The sequence below is a fragment of the Cataglyphis hispanica genome, chromosome 10 (assembly GCF_021464435.1).
Source record: "Cataglyphis hispanica isolate Lineage 1 chromosome 10, ULB_Chis1_1.0, whole genome shotgun sequence".
NCBI classification, from domain to species: Eukaryota; Metazoa; Arthropoda; class Insecta; order Hymenoptera; family Formicidae; genus Cataglyphis; species Cataglyphis hispanica.
This window is the reverse complement of record NC_065963.1, coordinates 6,358,713-6,381,321: the sequence shown is the minus strand read 5'-3', so window position 1 is coordinate 6,381,321 and position 22,609 is coordinate 6,358,713. Positions and strand designations below refer to the sequence as shown.

General features: G+C 33.7%; 2 protein-coding genes and 1 long non-coding RNA gene across 15 annotated transcripts; 2 read left to right on the top strand and 1 right to left on the bottom strand.

Annotated features, from left to right (window-relative positions):
• Positions 1-23: 23 nt before the first annotated feature.
• On the top strand, positions 24-13,155 carry LOC126852378 (thymosin beta). Of its 2 annotated transcripts, XM_050597147.1 has the most exons (6): positions 24-186; positions 9,521-9,673; positions 10,239-10,352; positions 11,388-11,501; positions 12,049-12,162; positions 12,249-13,155. In XM_050597147.1, the coding sequence occupies exons 2-6, from the start codon at positions 9,544-9,546 to the stop codon at positions 12,275-12,277; spliced, it is 501 nt and encodes a 166-aa protein (XP_050453104.1). In that variant the 5' UTR covers positions 24-186; positions 9,521-9,543; the 3' UTR covers positions 12,278-13,155. The 2 variants fall into 2 exon arrangements, with proteins under 2 accessions (XP_050453104.1, XP_050453105.1); XM_050597148.1 differs by lacking the exon at positions 10,239-10,352 and having other exon boundaries at positions 27-186.
• On the bottom strand, positions 8,273-20,387 carry LOC126852396 (uncharacterized). Of its 2 annotated transcripts, none has more exons than XR_007687824.1 (2): positions 20,266-20,387; positions 8,273-8,751 (listed from the first exon to the last, which is right to left on the bottom strand). It is a non-coding gene; the product is annotated as an uncharacterized LOC126852396 (long non-coding RNA). The 2 variants fall into 2 exon arrangements; XR_007687823.1 differs by lacking the exon at positions 20,266-20,387 and adding an exon at positions 11,342-11,473.
• Positions 13,779-21,075, top strand: LOC126852322 (uncharacterized). 11 transcript variants are annotated; one of them, XM_050597010.1, is made up of 14 exons: positions 13,779-14,016; positions 15,803-16,021; positions 16,110-16,365; positions 16,487-16,625; positions 16,755-16,924; positions 17,026-17,409; positions 17,487-17,679; positions 17,843-17,903; positions 17,968-18,190; positions 19,018-19,140; positions 19,356-19,405; positions 19,489-19,597; positions 19,674-19,904; positions 20,372-21,075. In XM_050597010.1, exons 2-14 carry the CDS (start codon positions 15,806-15,808, stop codon positions 21,034-21,036), a joined length of 2,820 nt encoding a protein of 939 aa, XP_050452967.1. In that variant the 5' UTR covers positions 13,779-14,016; positions 15,803-15,805; the 3' UTR covers positions 21,037-21,075. The 11 variants fall into 11 exon arrangements, with proteins under 11 accessions (XP_050452967.1, XP_050452963.1, XP_050452959.1 ...); XM_050597006.1 differs by having other exon boundaries at positions 15,765-16,021; XM_050597002.1 differs by having other exon boundaries at positions 15,761-16,021.
• Positions 21,076-22,609: the final 1,534 nt, after the last annotated feature.

The following is a 22,609-nucleotide window of genomic DNA, read 5'->3' as shown; positions in this document are numbered from 1 at the left end:
AGAGGGATGAACGGCAGGCGCTGCTCGACGCTGTTACCTGGTGTTACGTGCCACAGAAGCACTAACTGGCCAGTCAGTATATCGTCTCGTTCTTGCCCTTGAACAACTTCCTCGCCTGCTACTCGACAGTGTTCCGCGCCTGTCTGCCTGCCTGCGCCCCAGAAACTTGCTCGCCTCAACTGACAGGTCAGTGCACCCCTCTTGGCGGCTATCGCCGCGATATATCGCCGTTTCCCCACGGCAACAATATGTCCAATGGCGGATTAACGGCGAGCCGGTCAAAGATTCACGTAAATATTTAAAAATAAAACGTTTTAAAGAGAGATATTCTTTAAAGACTTCTCCCGGATTTCCCGGTATCCTTCGGTATTATTCGGAGAAATATTAATCGCTTAGCTTTCTTGAAAGATACAACGTTTCCATTTTTGCCTTTCGTTCTTTCACATGTTCATTCGTGAGATTGAGGAAAGAAGTTAAGATCGGCATTAATCGCTGTTGAGCGTCGACGGAACAGGACATGCGGCTCTTTCCTTCGCAAAATTCCTCGGTTGAGAATATTGAATGATTTCTTCAAGAACTGATGACGGCTAGAATTTCGAATTTGCAAATCGGAATGAAGCTATCACGAATTCGCTATATTCAGAACACTCGTGTGTAATTTATATGTAATGTATATCGTTTAATAATAGAAGATTATCCCAGACATCGTTGTAATTATCACCGATTTCGTGTCTCGCCGTCATAAACACCGAATTGAGTCGTGTTTATTCGCTACGATCTCAAGTTCCATTCTTTGGCGTGTTTACGGCATAAGAACATTGTACTCGATCATTAGACAGATGTCTACTTTTAAGGTGATAATGCAGTGGCGACAAAGAAATGGATTTTGATCGCGCAGATATAATTGCGTACTCCAAAAAAATTACACGACCGAACCGGCGTCCCGAGATATCGATTGGCCTTTCGACGCGATCGAAAATGAACCCAGGGGTGTGGTCGAAAGGCGTCTCTCTTTTTCCCTCTCTCTTTCTCTTTCACACGGGACGGAAACGACATGCACTTGATTTCTCATCTCGATAATCGCGCGATCGTGTCGCGAGCTAATGATCTACGCGGAATATGACGGAGACTCGGACGAAACGGGAATGAATTATTCAACAGCTTATTGACGCGGTTATCTTATTACCGTGTATGATATTTTCGTTACCATGTGCTCCCAAAATTACAGTGGAATGCAGAACAAGAGAACTCTTACTAACGTACCAGATAAATTGAAATTCTTATCGCATTCACCGATAAGGACTTTAATGTACGCATTTATTATTTATATATTATAATTTATATATGCCCTATCGAATCTCATTGTACTTATGCATATATATGGAGGATCGAAAAGATTAATAAATGTGAATTGACCGAATAATGAACGAATTCTGTTCACGCGAACTTGTAGCATTTTCGATCGGAGCGGTTTGAAATTTGGAACGTCCGAGATAAGACATGTGTTTATCTAAATGTCAAATATAAAATAAATTTATATTTATTTTATTTAAAAAAAAAAAAAAAATATCCATCGATCGTTGTTTGTATAAATTCGCTTCACGCTTAATTAAAACGCATCCAATTACTCTTTTCTTTTTTCTTATTATTTTTTTGCTTCTCGTTTACATTCCGACATTTTCCAAGAGATTCTTTTCAAGAAACAATAGTTTCTAGCACGCTTAATTAGTCATGTAAATAATAATAATTGATAATAATTAACTCTAATCGATCACTTGAAACGCGACATATCGCTTTGATAGTGAAAAAACTATTAGGGAATTTCCTCATTCTTCCTTCTATGCAGTGCGAGACGACAGTATCGCTGGGGAGAAGGGCGTGGTTTTGACAGATGTGTACGATGCGCGCAAAATACGCATATACAATATAATGTCTTTCCCTTGTTATCGTCGATCTAGTGCTCATTTCTCGCATATCATTCATATATCGCCCTATTTGAAAAAATCAAGTAAAAAATAATTATGACGATTTTATTTTGATCTTGCAGTTTTACCAATAATGATGGATATGTTAAACTGTTTCTTAATATCGAAGATCGCGGTTTTTATCTTAAGGTTATCGATACTCGCTATTAAACACTCTGACATTTAAAATACCGGTATTAACTTGCAAGGCAAGGATAGACGATTTTTTTTTAAATAAGTAAATAAAAAAAACCAGTCAATATATATTTTTATATTTCATATTTACTGCTATTGTAACTATGTTTAATATCTCATATTCCTTTCAATTCCAAGGGAAAAAATATACGAGTGGAAATTGCGCGGCTCTCACGTTGGCTTCAATAACGACGTGATTTTTTTTCGCGCGACTTTTCGCGTTTTCCCAAGGGAGAATTGCTGTCCAGCGATTGCATTTGCATTTTATCATGTCCCGAACGTGAGCGTTCGTTTCAAGGCGAACGAGGGGCTTCTGTATAAGCACAACTCGGTCGTCGCAAATCGCACGCGCGCGCGCGCGCGCACGTTCTTTCATGCCCGCAAATTACGTTTTACCCGCGTTTTATCCAGCTCGCTCGCTCGCTCGCGATTAGCGTCTCCCAGATCTCGAGACCGTTTCTGATTCTCGCGACAGTGACGTTACTTGATGAATGGATACCCCGTCCGTTCGCCTCCGAAGACTCTTATTTATTTTTTCGTAATCATATTGAATTATTATAAGAAGCAAGTTATACGCCGAAATAAGTTAATTTAATTAAAAAATAGCTTGATCATTTTTTTATCTATTTTCGTGACAAAAACTTTAAAATACATGCAGGAAAAAAAATGTAAATTATAATATCTATGTGTCACGCGATATGTCATCTTCATCTGACCGCGAATCGTGCGGACATGACATTCGTTGTTCTCCTCGTTGAAGGGAAACCACCCTCTTACCCATGACCATGAAAAAGCGGGATCGGTGCGATGCGCGGCGCATACAGATGGAGAGAACCTCCGCGGAGGTTTCGCACAAACCCTCCCCTCCCCCGTTTTCCTACGGGCGCGATGCCAGCAATGCCAATCGATGAAACCGTCTGCCGCGGCAGCCGCCACCGCCGCCTACACCGGGAACCGACCGTTCGCTCCCTTGGCGTAACCCCGGGATTGCCCGCTGTCGAGACATTCGTGTGCGTGTATGTGTCCATTTACACGCGCCCTATTCATTCATGCATCGCGAATAAAAGCGCACGTGTGGGACGGTATTTAGGTGTGCACCGTTATGTTAGCAGAAAGCGGAAGAGACTTGCCTTCCGGCAAATGAGATCCGATTAATCGACGTTCTCGGAGTCGATACATTACATAAACGCCGGTGTAGGCTAAAATATATTCACTGCGATATGGTATATATATATATACAACTCTCTGTTCCGTGAAATTTAGATTATCATGAAAGATAGTTTTTTAAGTATATTAATTAATTGTTTTACATGTAAGATTTTAATTGATCTGGATCGGATGTACATGTTGAGGAAGCTACCCGCTACTGCGGGTTAAGGAGCTTAATGCAGCATTGCCTCTTGCCAATAGTTCTAATATGATACGTATGAGAGAAACGGAAAATCCATTGATTTAACGGAAGCTAGGCTTGCTAAGTAATACTTTTAATTATACTTTTAATTATACTTTTTAATTATACTCGATGCCAGAAATGTCTTAAACAATATAAAGTTACTTAAGCATTATGACGTTAATCTGAAACAGAGACTCTATGAAAAATTCATTGTAACAAGATTGATACCAACGATTGTTCAGTTTCAATTTGATTTTTAAGAATTTTTAATTTTTTTTCAATCGTCCACATAATTCGTTGATCGTCGTCCTTGTCTCACCGGACGCTCGAATATCGAGATTTCAATTCGAACGGTACCTACGTACGTCCCTGACTGTACACGCCACCGCTCGATACGATACGCGCGCGTCCAGGGTTCGTTAGCCGTCACGGTCGCACGGAAGAGAGCTAAAGAGAGAGAGAGAGAGAGAGAGAGAGACAGACAGAAAAGGGAAGAGAGAGAGAGAGGGTCGCGGTTGCTCGCGTGCGAGCGCGACGGTCACCACGGCGGCACAAAAAGCATTTCTCCAGCTACAAATACGAATGCAGGCGGCGTTTTCACGTGGGCATTGTATGCGTAGGTGTTCACCGTTGCTGGAGCCTACCACCGGTCGATACAGACTATGCACGCTTACGCACGTGGACGCGTGGCGAAAGAGAGAGAGAGAGAGAGAGAGAGAGAGAGAGAGAGAGAGAGAGAGTGAGATGGTAACAGGCCCACCATTAGACGCGATTGCCTAAGTTAATTGGCAGCCGCGCGAACTCGTTAGTCAGTGACCGTAGGATCTCGTTCCGCGGACCAAACTCACGATAACAATGCGTCGTCGTAGAAGAAATCGTCCCCGTCGAAAATGATCTCTTGAAATTGACCGAATCGCGATGAACTTAGGATTCCTTTGTTGCAACAGCGTGTCTGTCAGCTTAGCTATTTGCTGTCATTTCCCATACCTATCAATGCGAAAATATTACTGACAATAACGTAGCTGATTGCTAAACCCGTATTATACACTAACATAAATGTAATATAAATCTTCTTTGATGATAATTTGAAAATACCTAAATGCAGAGTATAAATTTTGTAAATGTTTTATGATGATGCAAGTTCAATCACATGTATTTAATTTATCCGATCCTAGTTTAAGTTCCTGTCTTAAGAATCTCTCAGCAATTTCAAATAAAATTTTTCTTAATGAGGATCTGGGAGTATCAATAATTCGTTAACAAAATGTATGTCGATTAAACATCTCGAGATACTCGCGAATTAAACTAAACATAGAGGTGTCATCAAATGGCGCAGTTTCTGACGCGAATAATATTTATGAGCCGAGTGTTAATGATGCTACCATTTGACCTAGAGCCATACTTGCATAGTTTCCTCGTTTAAATAAAATATTAGAAATCGCGCCTTATAGGCACGCACACTCGTATGAAATGTCAGCCTGGGATCAGCCTTAATCTACCTCGATGACTCGTCTCTCGGTCGTCGAGTTCTCGCCAACGCTTCTCGGCAACCCAGTTTTCCTATTAACTTCTCGCTTTTCACCTCGAGAGACGCGAATCCACTCGGAAAGATCGCGCGGGATTCATCCGAGTTTCGCGCCGCTCTCGCGCTTCATTAAGTTCATTTGCAGTTTGCCAATAAGAGACTCGTCCTCCAATCGGCCACGACTAACATCCACGGATGTTCAATTAAACGGAACTAACGGTCATTGCTACGATGCTTTTTGCCGATTAAAAGCGCTCGTAATTCTCTTTATAAATTCTTGTAATTCTTCATCTTGAAACGCGTCGAGCATTCGCAACAATATCCGAATGAAGCTTAATTAATGAAAGACGCTGAAAAAGAAAGAAAGTTTGTTAGAAAAGATGTTAAATTATATCGTCGAAAGTCTATAACTTTTATTAATTAAAAACTTATTTACGATGTCTTAGCACATATAAATTAAAATATAGATTAGATGCGATATAGATACGCAGATTAAAATTTGATTTAAAATTTAGCAAATTGATTGATAGGCAAAATGATTGATTATAAAAAATATACAGTTATATTTACTACACTGAATAAAAAATATAGATCTTTGCATCTAAATTAATTTAAAATAAAAATAAATAAATGCATGTCCCTGAAAATTGTCAAAGTGACTTTTTCAAACTAACAGTAAATCATTCGATGTTTTAACGTCTTCTGTCAAGATTGTCCTCTTATTGTTTTGCACATCGTTCGACGATAGATTCGCGACACGAGCATTTTCTATCGAGAACTGGCCGCGAAAGTTGAGAGTTATCGAGTTTTATCCGGGCACGTTTCATCGCGATCGAGAGATCATCTCTTACCGTTATGTACAGCTCAGTACGCGAGTCATATACATATATGCTCGGTACACCCACACACAGGAGTGCGAAATGAAAAGAAAAAAAAAATTCAGTAAAGCATACGTAAAGGACGCGCAACGAACTCTCCCGCTTGCTTGCGTATACATTCGGCCTCCTTCGTGTGCTCTCCCTATATACAGACATATACAACCGGCTACCATATAAGGACCTACACACAGCCTTGTTGATGCTGACCCACCGTTTGAACGTATCTCTCGAAAACCTCTCTCGTGATTCTCCAGGGCCGTGTATAGCGGGCCCGAAGCTCGGAGCCGACTTGAAATTGCGCTTATTAATTTTTGTAATTTTCCCTATATTTTTAATATGTTTTTAATATTCTATTACAATTAAAATTTCGAAAGCGTTAATAAAAACTTCAATAATTTATTGTTTGCAAAATATCGTTTATCCTTTCGATCTTTGTTTCCCATTTCCATGGTTATTTTGTAAAAGCGAAAAAAAAAAAAAAATATAACCGCGTAAAAACGGCGGCCTTGCATCGTGTATCACAATCAATGCCGTGTACTGATAATGCTGGTTAGTAATATCTGAGTGTAGTCCTCCTACGTGACTTCACCCACGTGGAATGCAGACTTTTTCTTACTCCGCATATCTTTTATTCTTACCTGAGAGTTTGCTCGCGCATGAGCAAATTCGATACCATATCGTTATTTGCTTTTCGACGAGTTCTTGTGATACACAAATAATATATAATATGAAAGAGAGGAACATTTTTCATACTTCGTACGCACAAACATGGATAAATAATTTTTTTTTCACGCATGATCAAATTATGCAATTAGTACAACTTACGTAACATCGTGAAATAATTGATGTTGCAATGGATATGAATAATGGAACATTAATCTGTCTTATTGTCAGAAAATGCATTCGTTGTGCAACGTGCACGCATAAAGATCGATTTCATCACAAAACGCAAAACATCGTGATTAGAAAAGAAACACGTGGGAGTGAAACGTCAATCGATACCGATCGCCCACGTACGTGTAATTAGTATTGCGATCTTTTTTTTTTTACATTTTTTCACGTTGAGTCAGATGAAGTTTTAAGTCTGCTTGAATGCGCGCGATCGCGAACGCTGACGAGGAGCGTGTTGGGAGAAAGGGGGTACTCGACGAGAATGAGTCATTGACAGTTTAATGCATAAACGCGTCGCCAATACTGGGGATTCGATACACAAGACGTGTACGGATGGATAAGTGTATATAATCCACAGACGCGACGACGCGACGTTGATTTCGTGCTACAACTATCAATTATTTACATCGAAGCAATATTTGATCTCATGTTGCTGGGGGATCGAATTCTTTCTTTGCTCGGAAAGAGAAAAATTCATTATTCAAAACATGATAGGCTAATTTTGTAAAAAAATGTTTTATTTGTAATATTTCTGAGAATTATCTTTTTTTGTTCAATAAAAGAATTTTTTTAATCACTGAATTACTGAATGTATTTGCAATAAAATGTATATGTGGAGATATAATTTAATTTCAATACACGATGTAATATTGTGAAATTATGATCGTATTCTACGACGAAAAGAAGGAAGGACATCGTCGTAGAGTACATTTATCAGAGTCCCTCTCTCGATGCGTCATTATCGTAAATAACGAATGATAGGCGGGGACGAAATCAGCTGTAGCGTAATATCTTGCTCGTGTAGCACGAATAAAAAATTAGAGATATTCGATTTTCCTACTAACATAAATACGAAAATTGGTGTCGAAGATTTTATTATTCATTAAATTAAATATTATACTTCAAACGCGCGTTGCCATATAATAATCGCGTTATTAACTATCTCGATCATAAGTAGACCATAGTTAATTATATTTAATTCTCACATTTGAGATATTATCTGAGAAATATTTTTTTTACTTTAACGATCGCGACTTTAGCAACTTTACGCCATTGCTGTATCTGCGGAGGAAATGTGACAAGAAACAAAATGTATTAGAAGGAAACGGAGACCGGAAGCAATGAACCACCGCTGTTTCCGCTGCGTGACATATAAACGTCGGTCGAACATTACGCTTTTAATTTTAACAGATAAATCGAATTCTCCGTGCAATTTTCTAAATCATTATCAATGCATTCCTTTAAGATTTCTTTCTGCTCTTCGCACACATAATTTATAATTTAATAATATTTGAGAGAGAATATTTGATATACTCGGAACAAAATTAAAAAATTCTAAAGTATGGATCCTAAATAATACAGATCTTCAAGATTAAAAATATATTATTTATCTATATATTATTTATCTATATATTTTATTCACATATTTTATATTTCTCTTTATTTTTCAATTAAAGTCTTGCATCAACAAAATCTCATTGTGAATCGAGAAAGTATTCGCAAAGAAAGTTCCGCTGCATTTGTGCTGCTGCGACAATGCAATGTGCAATTCCGACGTCGCTGTCGATAGCTTCATTTGTAACAGCTTCGTTGGTATTCAATAGCAACCGCTGTTGTCAGCGCGTAGATTGCTGGTGGTGCGGTTCGACAAAGAAAACTGCCACATGTTCGCTGACGATTGGAAACAGCGTGTCTCTTTCTCTCTTGCCTACATATATTCACCTTATGTGGAAATGATTCTCGTATATTTAATAACTCACACGATATTATGCATGTTCCGTTATTCACTGTTCTCCAGGTCACTAAATTGATATAAGCAGGTGCTCATGCAGAAGGCGTCAAGAGTACCTTCACTTCCGGATTCGGCATTTTCGGGTCAGACACATCGTGTCTAGACTGTCGATTCTGAAACAAATTAAAATTTTTATAAAGAATAGTTTGACAGCTGTCTAAGCCATTAGAATGATTTATAATATAAAGTTAGCATAACTTTTTTTTTGAGAATAATATTGTCAAACCTTTCAGAACTAAATGCATGATACATGAATGTCTGGACATAATGTGTCCCGAAAATGCCGAACTTGATGAAGGCATTCCTAATGCTTATTATATAAAGACAAGAATGTGAGATAACTCAAACATTAAAATTCTCTAAAGTTTTTCTAAAGATTACGAAATTACATATCAATATCTGATAAGTGATGATCAAATACTTGCTTTTTTATTATGATAATTATAATTTAATCGGAATCATGATAATAGTACAAAAAATTAAAAAAAATGTGTTACTTTAGAAAGATGATTACATGTTTATTATTCTTTTTTGTCACGCGTTGTAGAAAATATTTTAAGAAGAAGAAAGATGAGAGAGAGAAAGATATCCGGTAATTGTATCGCATACTGATCGATATTAATCGACAACATACTTCGGATTATAACGATTGATTATTTGCGCATTAATATTTTTTAACACAGTTTGAATCTTAAATTTGTCAAAAAATTTGAAGTAATAAAATGATCGTTACACGCTTACAGAACATACAAAATGTGAATTAATAAAATATCTACGTGAATATTAAAGGACTGCCATTGCCTAGATTTATAAGTTCGATTTATTCGAGATGTGTCCGTCCGACGAAGAGGTAATTGATCTTACAATATTTCTGTCTTACAGATCAAGAAGTACAAGGTTGAATCATGTCGAGTCCATCGTTGAAAGACCTGCCTAAAGTAGCCCTAGACCTAAAAAGCGAGTTGGAAGGTTTCAATCATGGCTGCATGAAGAAAGCCGCCACTGCCGAGAAGAACGTTTTACCTTCCGCTGAAGGTGCGTAAAAATACATTTCGATCAATTCTGTTCGAAATTAATTTCCATTAGTGTTATCTTATTTTTACATTTTGCTCGCAAGGTCTTCAAAGTTTCATGATCGTATTTTACTTCTGCATTTGTATTCTCTATTAATTTCACAATTAATATATTTGATTAATTGATATATGTATAACTTGGTTCTGTGTTTCTACTTTGGTTTTGATATTTCATCAAGTTATTTTTCTGTGTATATTGCGCACAAATTCTTTATGTTTTGTATTATTCTTATAATAACAAATATTTTTCATGAGAAATTATGTTCATATTAATATCTTTCAAAATCTATGCACAAGTCTTCATTTAGGTCCATGTCTGTTCTTAAATACATTTAGCGCTAAACGTGTACGCGTGGCGACTTTCAATTGAAATAAAAATTTTCAATCTTTATCTCTTTAATCAAGTAAGATTCATAATCAGACACATTTAGCGCTAAATGCGGGGCGTGAGGAAATATTGAAGCGCGAGCGGAGCTCTGATAAAAACGACTGCAGCTGCAATAAAAATGTGTGAATTGCTGACGTAGACGTACGACAGGAGCGGCAGCATTCTGAGTTGATACACGGCCTGGAGACATTTAAGGCAGATCAGTTGAAGCATGCCGACACAAAAGAGAAGATTGTATTGCCTAATGCCAAAGGTATTGCTCCTTGATACCGATGGAGCTTCTGGGACGCCGCTTCTCGATTTCCAATCTCATTGCGAGGATTATTTCCTTGGTTATTTCACGGTAACACTGTGAAAAAGGACGACTATCGCTTTTGCTTTTCGGGACTTGATTGATTGCATAAAGCTTTACTTTAACATAAAATAGCGGCAATGAAGGGAATTATAATGGCTTTGGTGATGGTCATTTTGCTTGTTTGTTTTTTCTTTGTCTCATTAACTTTTTGCTACACAATTTGCTACACATTTTATAAGAGAATAGATATTTAAAAAGTATATACACATTTTTCTAGATTCCTTCTTTTATTTTATACGAATTTCTCGATTCGATTTGAAATTAATATTTTCTCAACTAAAATAATACGCAAAGTTGAAAAGTTTTGAATTATAAAACCACTATAATTTTTTAAGACTTTCTACGAATTACATATCTTTAATGTAAATTAAAATAAAAATAAAGTCGGAGAAAAAAATTAAATTAAAATTAAAATTAATCATTAGAATGAAATTAAAATTAAATTCAGGTGTTCTGAGATATTTCATATATTTCAATGTAGCAGTAAGTTAAGCCAATGTTAAAGAGAATAAATTCAAAAATATAAATTGATAATAATTTGCTTATTAATTATGTATATTTAAAATTTATTTAAAAAATTTTAATTTCTTCGAAGATTTTATTTGAATTCAAATATAAGACGTAATTTTATCTCATGTATGTGGAAGTGTATAGATTTTATCTGCATGAAGCATTAATAGCATTAAGCGCCTTATAAAGAAAGGATAACGAACGGTACCAGTCATTGATTGATCGCGTTGCGCTTGTCGAATGCGCAGCGTATAATATAAATCACGTCAATAATTTTTTAATTTATTCCTCGCTAATCCTCATATTCGAAACTAGGCTATCAGGGTGATATAGTAAATCTATATCAAGACAAGGACATGCTTCTTGATACTACTTACGTATTATAATTATTTCCGTTTCTGAGATCGATCGTTCCATTTCCAGATGTTGCCGCGGAGAAGACCCAGCAAACGCTGATCGCCGGCATCGAAAAGTTCGACACCGCGAGTCTGAAGCATACTGAGACCCAGGAGAAGAATCCGCTACCCGATAAAGATGGTAGAGTATAAGTTAGACTTTTATAAATTGGCTTATGTACAGAATAAATGAACTCCATCAAATAATATTATGAAATCGTGAATTGCTAATCTTCCAAAACAAAGATTAGTTTTAAACTTGTGAACTAGTTTTTTGTTCCATTCTATTTTTATTGTTTATTTTAATTTTATAACGGAGGTAAAATAAATCAAGAAACCCTAATTTTCGATATAATTTTCTGTTTAATGTATTTTACGATATATTATATTATATTATATTATATTTTATTATATTATATTATATTATATTGTGTTATATTTTAATAATAATATTATATTTTAATTTATTATATTATATTTTATGATATATATATTATATACACATATATTTAGTTTTATTATTATTTTTTGATGGAATTACTACGCTGAAATTTGGCATACTTTTTGTTTAAAGAAGTTAACTGGGATTTTATAATAATAAAATAAAAATTTTTGTAGAAGTTTTTGTTGAAAATATTCTATAAAAATTATTGTAAACTAATAAGAAATTTTATTTTTACTCACTGCAGCTATCCAGCAAGAAAAGGGAAAGCAACAGCTGATCTCCGGTATCGAGAACTTCGATCCGGCGAAATTGAAGCATGCGGAAACCCTTGAAAAGAATCCTCTCCCTACCAAAGAAGGTACGTTACTCATTTTCGATTATAAAATCCGTCCAAAATTAGACGCACGTTGTTTACCGAGACAATGTTATTCGCGATGTTTTCAGCGATCGACGCCGAAAAGATAGCTGCTTAGAGAAGTTGCCGCTTATAAAAAGGAACGAAGGAAAGGAAGACGGGGACGATGCCACTCGTCGTTTCTTCCATTTTCTATATCCGTGACATTTTATAACAATTATTCATACATTGCCAAGGAAAAAAAGCGCGAATGCGAAGCACTGTATTAGTATCGTAATGCTATGATTATACTTATCCTAACGCCGTTATCGGCGTGTTTTCCTTCTGGCGAGAGATCAGAAAACTCTCGATCCAAAACGTCCAACCTCGAATCGGGTGGCCGACAATGATACCACTTTGCTGCCTATCCTATCTCGATACTAAACTGCCCTGGGAGATAATTCGACAACAATCGGACGAGAGAGCGGATCTAATTAACCGTAAGTCCTTGCCTCGCTCCAAGCTTTTTCTAACTTGCCCCTTTTCTCTCTTATTACATCTATCCTTGTTGCTAAATATACGATGAATATTACACCTACAAAGCGTCGTCTAAATCCAGCTGCTTAGATAGAGAGAAACTCGTGGGACAAAAAATTTTTAGTAAACATGGCGAATTAGAAATTTTACTTTGCGCGAGACGGGGAGGCCTAACTCAAAAGATCGCACGGAATTGTCGTCTCCTCGCCAAAGGATGTGATTTTTTTTATACCGAGAGAGAATTGCATGCGCGAGCATATTCGTTATTTTCGAGATTGGCATCGGTGATGTTGCATGAAGCGTTACAACAGACATCGCCGAAGCACATACATACACAATGGTCTTACCGATCTTATATATTTATGTAAAAATCATATTTTATACAAACGGGCTATTGTACTTTTCTAATATTTCTTACATCGCATTGTCATTCTGATGAAATTATTACGAGAAATAAAAAAAAAGTAATTTGTACAAAAAGTCTACCGATATCTATTTTTTCTTCTCGACCCTAAACTAAATTTTATTAATTTCAACAAGAGATTCTTAAGTATCTGTTTGTTTAAATGTATTTTAATTTTAAATGTATATGAATTTTACTTATCGTGAATAACAATATTTTTGATCACATTTAGTGCTAAATGTGATACGAAGAATAGTAGTATTATTATATTAATAATTTTCTGTATAGGATTTCTCTTTATGTAATATAATTTATAATACATGATAATCTACAAAATCGAGCTTTTAATGAAGCATAGATAAATTAACATAATAGATTTGCAAAATAATCAGTGTCAATTAAGTGCACATTAATTTTTTATAAGATAAAATATATCGAGGATTGAAAGAAACGAATTTTATTTTTCATTTTTTCAATATAGTTTTAAATTTATAATGTGTAGAAAAAATAAGCATTTATAAAATTAATATATATATATAATACATTAATTAATTAATACATTAATTAAGTAAAGTGCTAATAAAATATTTATAGAATATCTTTTTTCCGAAGAGCTATCCTTTTTCTTTAAAGTGAAATGGAATTGAAATTTGGCGGTCGTTTACTTGTTTAGCCGCTGCGGGGCAGAGGAGGTCAGATTACTGAAAATGTATGATTGGCTCGCATTGTCGGCCAATCAAGCGCGTCTGTCAGCCTCTTGTATACACGAAGACTTCACTCATCGCGCTTTTTTTTACATCCATCTATTTGACCTATGTGTTTATTTTGAGGGGCTTTCCTCTCTGCAGGGACACGAGATACCGCGTGACGACATCCGAATTCTATCGATGAATCTTCATCGCTGTTCCGTGCTTTGAAAACACGATCGTCGCAACAAAGTGAGTAAGACCGTCAATAACTAATTTATACTCTATCTTATCGCGCACACTCTACGAAGATTTTTTTTAATTCGCTTTGAACGCCCGTTCTATCGGCGTGTAATCAAAGGGAATGTTCAAGTAAGTGGATTTGTGCACGATATAGATGCAAGTTGATATAATGAATAATTATAATTGATACGATCGATAATCACGAACGTATGCACGATCGCGCAACAGGTGAGAGTACGAATTAGAACAGTAACGAATTAGAGAACTTCGACAATGGAAGGGGGAAGGGGAAAGAGGTGAAGGTTCAAGGGTAAAGTGTAGTATGTATTGTGTTTGAAAAGTCAAATGGCCGTTGTTTGACGAGAGGATCCGACTGTCGTTTCGCCGAGATTGCAGGTGAGAAAGTAACGTGAATCTTTCGCGTGAGATCAATCTTTTTCTCTCAATCTCCTTACATCTCACGAAATACGATCTCTTTCGGAAGACCAATTGTTACGATCTTCGCGATGAAAGATCGCAGATTTCGGAAGGACGAAACCTCCATCTTTCCTGATAACAGATTTTTCCCGATCTTGAGTTTCGCGAAGCGTCGAAAGGCGAAAGAATTCCGCCGATTCGTCATCGGTTTCCTTTTTACTGTGGCTCTTCGAAAAAAGTATAAGTGTTTATTATATATGTATTCGATAATCCATTGACACCCCTCGAAATACAATCGTACTTTGTCTTCTTTGTCGTAGCGTTGTAACATTACCTCTTGTGCGACGAATTTTTCCCATAGATTGAAATTAATTTCTATTACTTTGTTTGGTAACTCATAAAAAAAATGTTGGCCTTGTCCTGTTTTTTTATAACAATTTATATGTTTTGTGATTTATGTAAGATAATGATTTGATTATGTAGATTCCTCAAGATTTTTTTTTTTCCGACGAAATTTGATCTTGTTTATGTATTTCATATATATGTATGTATATATATGAAATAAAGTGTATTTTTTACGCGTGCGAAATAAGATTCATTTTATTGTGTGCAATCATTTATTTTATTTACGTAGTATTTTCTGTTTAACAGAAACATTTTATGCAAAAGAGGCTATATTTCTAATTTTAACATATGGCAAAGAAAAAATTCTAGTTCTAGTAAGACAGATTGTTAATGTTAATTTGTAGTATTTGAAAGTATTAACTTTAGAGATTAATTAAAATTAATAATTCTTGAGTCATAAAGCAATAAATTGTATGATTAATTAATTATTTTAAACACATTAGAATAAGTTACTTGCTATTATTTTATTTTGCAACAATATATATTTTATTTCTGTAAAGCAGATATATATCTTGTTTGTTTATATTTTCTAATCTTTTATATTCTAATTTTAATGTATGGTAAACACAAATCTGAAAAATTAGAGGAAATTTTTATAATTAATATTGATCAATGTTTATTCTCAGATATTGCTATCTCAATATCATATATAATGATCATTGACAAAAATATATCAACTATTATAAATATTAAATATATCACCAAGAATGCATTTAAGAATTATTGTATTTATGTGAGTTATCTTTTTAATAATCTATTTCATCTTATTTCTTTTTTAAAAAAGATTTTTATAAAAAAAAAATGATTATTTAAATTGTGACATTCTACATACAATAAAATGTAGCAAAAAAGAGATTGATAATATTTAACATTGTGTAAAAGTAGAAAATGATAAGATAAAAAGATAAATCTATGAAAAATGTTTTGTTAGCTAGACACATCTCAAAATCTTTAGCAGTTTATTGAATTGAAGCATATGGTGATATCAACTAGAAGAATGTCGAAACGAACACTGGAACCAGTAGATCAATGGCTGGCTAAGGAAGGTTATTTCAGAAAGCCTACTCCTAGAGATCCAACCTGCTTATTCAGAGCGATTAGTGAACAGGTGTATCATACTCAACATTATCATTTACGAGTAAGAAAAGAATGTACAGATTTTATGATGAAAAAAAAGCAGTTGTTCATGGATGTAAGTATCTATTTCATTTAGCTGTTGTTCTTTCGAGAATATTGAGACATGTTCTCTTTTCTTTTTTTGTTTTTCTTTCTTTTTTTAGTCTATGACAACATCATTCGATTATTATGTGAAAGAAATGCAGTGCTTTACAGAGTGGGGAGGCCCGAACGAGATTCGTGCAATGTCCCTGCTTTATAAAAGAGACATAATCATATTTGTCGGAGAGAAGCAGATATGTGAGAATCTTACTAATAATGGTTTCAAAAAAGGCGTTATATTGCTATGTCACACAGAACCGAAACAATACGAACCTGTTTATCCAATGGCATTTGTCCAATCAGCTGCTTATTGCCAATGTATGTAGACATTTTCTATTGATATATGTTACTGCCTATATAGCAAGAATTTCTTTTTTTTCTTCAAATTTTTTTAAAAATGATGGTAATTTTTTCTTTTTTTCCTTTTTTTTCTTGATAGCTATTGTTTATGAAGTTGTATATAGATATTTGTATCAAATGCCTAACATAAAGACTGTTGCGGATAAAATGCTACATAATCGAAATTCTACATTTAGACATGACAAATTTTTTCAGAAGGGAAATCTTGATATTAGAGAGTAAGTCACTTAATTAAATCTTAATGTATGTTATGATTGCAATTATAACAATGATTGCAATCTACAAGTGAATATTAAAAAAAGATACAATTTATTTTTATTTTTATAATGAGATATATCTTTATTCAGACAATTGATTGAAGATTTATACAAAAAAGTCAAGAATGAACATAGTGACACAGATGAAGTGCAATCCGATTGGAAGGGAGCCCCACCTATTCCTTATAAAGTTGCAAAAGCGTTAGCTCCCGATTATTATCGCAATATAGAGTTAGATATATGGCATGAATTGAAACGAGGTATTTTATATATATAATAAATTATAAAAAAATAAGGAACATATATTTTTTTATATCGTGAACAAAAGTGTATATTTGAAAATAAAATTATTTGTATGCAGAGGTAAAATCTGCAGGCTGGAATAGATACAACAGTAATGAGCTTCAAGTTGGTGGCAAATGTTTGATAGAAATCAGTATAAACGATTTGGAACAATGTGACAGAAATAATAATAAAAGTTTGTGCGCTAATTCGTCAGATCGTAATGCTAGCGAGAGTAACAGTAAGACTGAGCAGCAAAAATTGAAGCAGGGGCCTCTTTGGCTTCATGGTTATATACAAGAAATGCATACAAATAGAGAACCAGTTCTAGTCTTTATCAAAGACCTAGGAGAAAAAAAATTTGTCCCATACGATGCTCTGAAACCATTACCTGTAATAAGAAAAAATAAGCAGAAAAATTGGGTAGCAGTCAATAGAAACCATTCGGTTAACTCAGATTCAAGTTAGTTTATTGAATCATTCATTCTGATTTCATTTTTCTGTGTACAGCTAATTGATCTTTATTTTGTGTTTTATTAGGTCGACGATGGAATAAATCATATACCTCATTCTCGCGTAAGAAAAAAGGCACCATAAATATAGTACATGAAACAAGTAATGCGAATAAAAATACATTAGTGAATAATGATGACAATAATAATAATAATGTTGATAGTGATGATATCAACGATATTAATACAATTAGAACTGATGAACAAAACTATGAACTTTCGTATGTATTTTGATTGCATAACATGTAAAATTATAACATATATAAAAAATAAACATAATTATACAATAAATAAAGTATAAAATAAAAAATTGTAGTTTAACAAACATATTGTAAGTTCAATTAAATTTTTTTTTGTGTGTTTTACACTCAAATTTGCTTACAGTACAATAGATCAGTGTCAAACAGAGAATCAGTCTGTAGAAGATTGTTGTAATACGACAAATGTAAGCAAGATTTTAACATTCTATTCAAAAATATCGTTTTTCCACATCTGCTTTTCATTTATAGGAAGAAGCTAACAGCTTGCCTGTGATGGCACGCAATAATTCACAGTCCACAGTGTCAAATGGTGTAGCACAGAAAGTAGAAGAGCATAAAAAAGCAGTATTTAGAAAAATGAACAATACTTCAAGAAACAAAACTGAAAAATCTAATAATTCTCGTAATAGTCTTCAGAATTCATGCACAAAACTGAAAGTGTTGGATGAGAATTATTGTTCACCTTGCAACGGTAATTATTCTTAAAATTTTTGATGTCTCATTGATGTGGTATTAAATTTTGAAGTTTTTCTCTTAGGCATTATACATCGAAATTAATTTTTTTGCATGTCATCGCGCATATTTAATAACGTTAGCTTAAAATATATCAAATATTCTTCTTTTGGTTCATGGATTAATGAATAGCTATAAATTTTCTAATAAATGAAAATCTAATCAGTTGTATATCAGTAGTTCATTTACATTTTATATTCGGAAATTTTATAGAGATTTTGAATTATACTTGCATTTACTAATGCAGAATAAAAATAAGAGTTATTGTATTTCATCAATTTATATTATTGAATGCAAATGATAATAGGTATAAAAGAAAATGCAAGAAAAAGTTTGACTTCTGGTACCATAATTCAATATTACTTCTGTGCAAAGGCAAAAGTTTTAAGTAAATAACTTTTTATCTTGCGTTATTATAATTTAAAATATTAAAAAATAAATCTCGTAAGCTTTCCAAAACGTTTTTATTTAGATTCTCATTCCTTCTTTAAATAAATTAAGAAAAAGTATATTATAAAATTATAATATATACATATAATATTTTTATATTTCTTTTTTAAGTCATTTTATAAAACATTATACATTCAATAATTGGCGATCGACTGATCGACGCTATATTTACAAGTCACATCGATATATTATTAATGTACTATTGACAGCAAATAACAAATAAATTTGTTCAAAATTGCATAAATATATCGATAGTTGAATGTAGAGACTTTTCATTAATTTTTCGCAAAGTTTATCTCAAAATCCTTCTGACAACTGAAATTATATTAATTGCAGGTAACCAACAAATCGATATGGGCGGCAATCCGAACGTATCTTATGTTGTCGCGGATAATGGCAATACATACTCGGTTTATCCGTACATGCCAGGGAATTTTGGAGAGCACAATCAAATGGATCGTACGTATTATATTATGAAAAAAATAGAATTGTGATATTAATTTATGCATGTTATATATTCTTATTACCGATAATGTCTTCTTATGAATAATATTTGTTTTTTTCTTTTATATATATATATATATATATATATATATATATATATATATATATATAAAAGAAAAAACAAATATTATATATATATATTAATATATATATTTTTTTTTTTTTTCCAGATACATTTGCATCTAATTTCTTTTATAATCTACACCTGCTACATTTGGAGGTATTGTAGTAACATATAGTGGATAAAAAAAAGAGTACCGTAATTTATCATATTGAGCATTAAACTAATATAATTTTTTACAGGATACTTTTCGTACCTTAAACCCAACTTATTATGGACCTATGATGTACGGACCGGGTCATCACGGCATGCAACCTCTAGGAGCATCATCGGGAAATGCTCGTATGAATAGTAATTTATATATCAATAAACATCCATATAAAAAAATCAATATTACAATATTATCATTAATAAATTTTTTTGACAGATGTTCCATGTATGCAAGAAGAAATGGAGCATCTTGTTAACGGGGTGCAGGATTGTTCACTAACGTATAATGAAGGAGCAGGTGCTAATGACGAGATTTCCAACACTTCGCATCAGAGCATGAATAGTACACAGAATGCAAGGCAGCCAAAGCAAGGACTGAAAAATTTGAGTGAAAAAGATCTTTCGTATCAAGTTGCACAGAAAGGAAAACAGACTGGAACTGCTAAAGGTAGTAGCAAATTAATTATATATAAATTTAAGTTCTTTGAGATAATATTATTAAATCATTATATATATATTTATTTATTTATTTATTTATTTATTGTATATACATTAATATCTGCAAATCGGTTTTAATCAGTCTTTTTGTTATTTGAAAACTGAACTATATTACAATATTATTCTGTATTTCTTCCTCATTCTTGATATATTTTCCATTTTTCATTTTTTATTTTGAATTTATTTCATGCATGATATTTTCATTCTTCCATGCATATGCATCAAATCAATATGAATACGGAATAAAGCAGTTTAAAATCGAGAAGCTTACAAGAATATAAAAGTTCAACGAGTATTGTATTAATATTTACCTCAATATTATACATGTTTTTCCTTGTAATGATCTATTTGAGATCTCAGTTTTTCAATTGTGCGAAGGTTTGCGATGGTTATACGTAAAAATATTTATTTTCCCAGGCACAGGCAACAGGGTGCGAAATCGCCAACAGAATCGCGGATCGATGTATTCAATGCAGCAACATCCGAGTCAGCAATACGGCGCAGCATACGACACGTGTAGAAATGATACGCACGTGATGGCCGCACAGCATGGCCGATCTTGGGATCCGATGTTGCATCAAGCTGTGTCTAATGCGCCGAACGCTTACGGATCATCGCAATACGCGCCACCGCCGGGTGTATTTTCTTCTCCGGTACCGTATCAGGAAATGCCGTCGCACTACACGACGAATGACGGTATATTGGGGAACCCTTCTCCGTATTACCCACCGGGAAACGGTAGTTATGTACCGGTGCCATCATATTTACCACCTCAGCACATCGATGCGACCGAAAATGCGACTATGCCATCATATCCGCAACATCTTTACTCGCCAACAGAAAATCCTTACTCACCGAGTCATCCGCCAACGGCGGGCCAGCCGATGCTGTATTCGCAGCCTGTGATGTATCCACAGCCAATGCAGTATCACGCTTTGCTGCCGCCGCACGTACAAGAACAATGGAATCCAGTATTGGGACCACAGCCTTATATGCAATGTGCAGCTTCGGCATCGCCGCAAGCGCAGATGGTGGAGACGTCGTCTAATGGACAATGTACCACTCCGAAAGGTTCGCTTTAAATCATATGTGATATATTTATATGAAGACTGAGAATAATTGTAAGATCCAATTTACTACAGTAACAAGTGAAAATAACATTTAGAGTTATTAATCACACAGTTTATTTACTGAAGAAGAGATTTTGAAGATCTGAGATTATAACCATAAAACATAAGATTTACTGCAGTAAAATTAAAAATAGCTGAAGTAGATTAAAATTAACTATTGTGTAGCAGTAATTTTTTGAAGTATTTATAGAGATTCAGGTTAATTCTGAAAAGTAAAAATAATATTATAAAGCAAATTAAATGCTTATGATTCGTCGTTCTAACATCATTGTTAGAAGCCAAAGAGATCATTCATTGTGATTTTCTGCAATTACCTGCTTCATGTACAAAACTCGATATGATATACAAATCATATGTTTAAGATACGAAGATTATTTTCTTTATGGATTATGTACATGGGTGGATTTAACACCGCTACTAGATTAACCTGAAACAAAAAGCCAGCTTATGACTATACATAATAATTTAACAATATGTAATAATTTAGTATTGCTAGAGATCAATAACTGAGAAATTTAAAAATCATAAGATACGACATTTAAACTTATAATTTAAGAAAAATATAAAAAAAAAACGATATTGAAAATTTCACGCAGACTCAACATGTCCTTGATACACATAGATAATATATTTAATGAGAATTTATTCACATAGAGGAAAAAATTCATAATAATATGGCTAGATCTATTACCAATTACAATAATAAAATTCTATTTTGCTTCCTGCTTTATATAATTATTTCATTAATGCTGTTTGTCAAAATTTAACATCACTTGAAGAAAAGGATATTGTGATTATGCATTATAATTATTCTATATATGACGGATTTTTCAAATAGTAAATAAGATACTGCGACAAATATCATAGATATCTCCTATTAAGACGAGGTAGCTTTCTATCCCTTGGGATTTCAACATATTAATTATAATCAAGCTTCTCTTTAATTACTATTCGAAAACTTAATAATTTCAAGCAGAATATCCACGGGCCTAAAATGTTAATCTTTAAAATATTTCAGAATCTATGTAAGTTAAGATCTAGTATAATCCGTTAGTAATATTAAGTTTACTAAAGTTCCTCACAACATTTATACAATTTTACTTAAGATTAATCTTTATACAATTTTTGCTAAACCTTTTGCGAATAAATGATACAAATAAATTAATCATCTCCGATGTGCTTCCGTTACATTCTTCTATCTGTTCGTAAAAAATGGACGAATCAAAATGTTAATGTTTTTTTCACATTTTAATACACAATTTTAATAATTTTTTATATATTTTCCATGTTACCTACTCTATTATCTCAATAAGTCACTCTGTGAATCACTTTCTTTTAACATAAAAAGAAAACATCTTTGATTATATATACCATATCAATAAGATAAAAATTTGTATAAATCTAAAAGAGAAGCTAATAAATCGCTGAGCGGAATTCATTCAATCCAGACAGTGTAATAAAATTTCGCTACTATAAAAAATAGCTAATGAGCAAACTATTGAGAGAGAATATATACCAAAGCTGT

Bases quoted from the DNA above. Each gene is read 5' to 3' on its own strand.
- LOC126852378 (XM_050597147.1), top strand. From the start codon at position 9,544: ATGTCGAGTCCATCGTTGAAAGACCTGCCTAAAGTAGCCCTAGACCTA. The intron at 9,674-10,238 runs GTGCGTAAAAAT...TTGCTGACGTAG, and splicing joins CGTTTTACCTTCCGCTGAAG to ACGTACGACAGGAGCGGCAG. The intron at 11,502-12,048 runs GTAGAGTATAAG...TACTCACTGCAG, and splicing joins TCCGCTACCCGATAAAGATG to CTATCCAGCAAGAAAAGGGA.
- LOC126852322 (XM_050597010.1), top strand. From the start codon at position 15,806: ATGGTGATATCAACTAGAAGAATGTCGAAACGAACACTGGAACCAGTA. The intron at 16,626-16,754 runs GTAAGTCACTTA...ATCTTTATTCAG, and splicing joins GGAAATCTTGATATTAGAGA to ACAATTGATTGAAGATTTAT. The intron at 17,904-17,967 runs GTAAGCAAGATT...TTTCATTTATAG, and splicing joins ATTGTTGTAATACGACAAAT to GAAGAAGCTAACAGCTTGCC.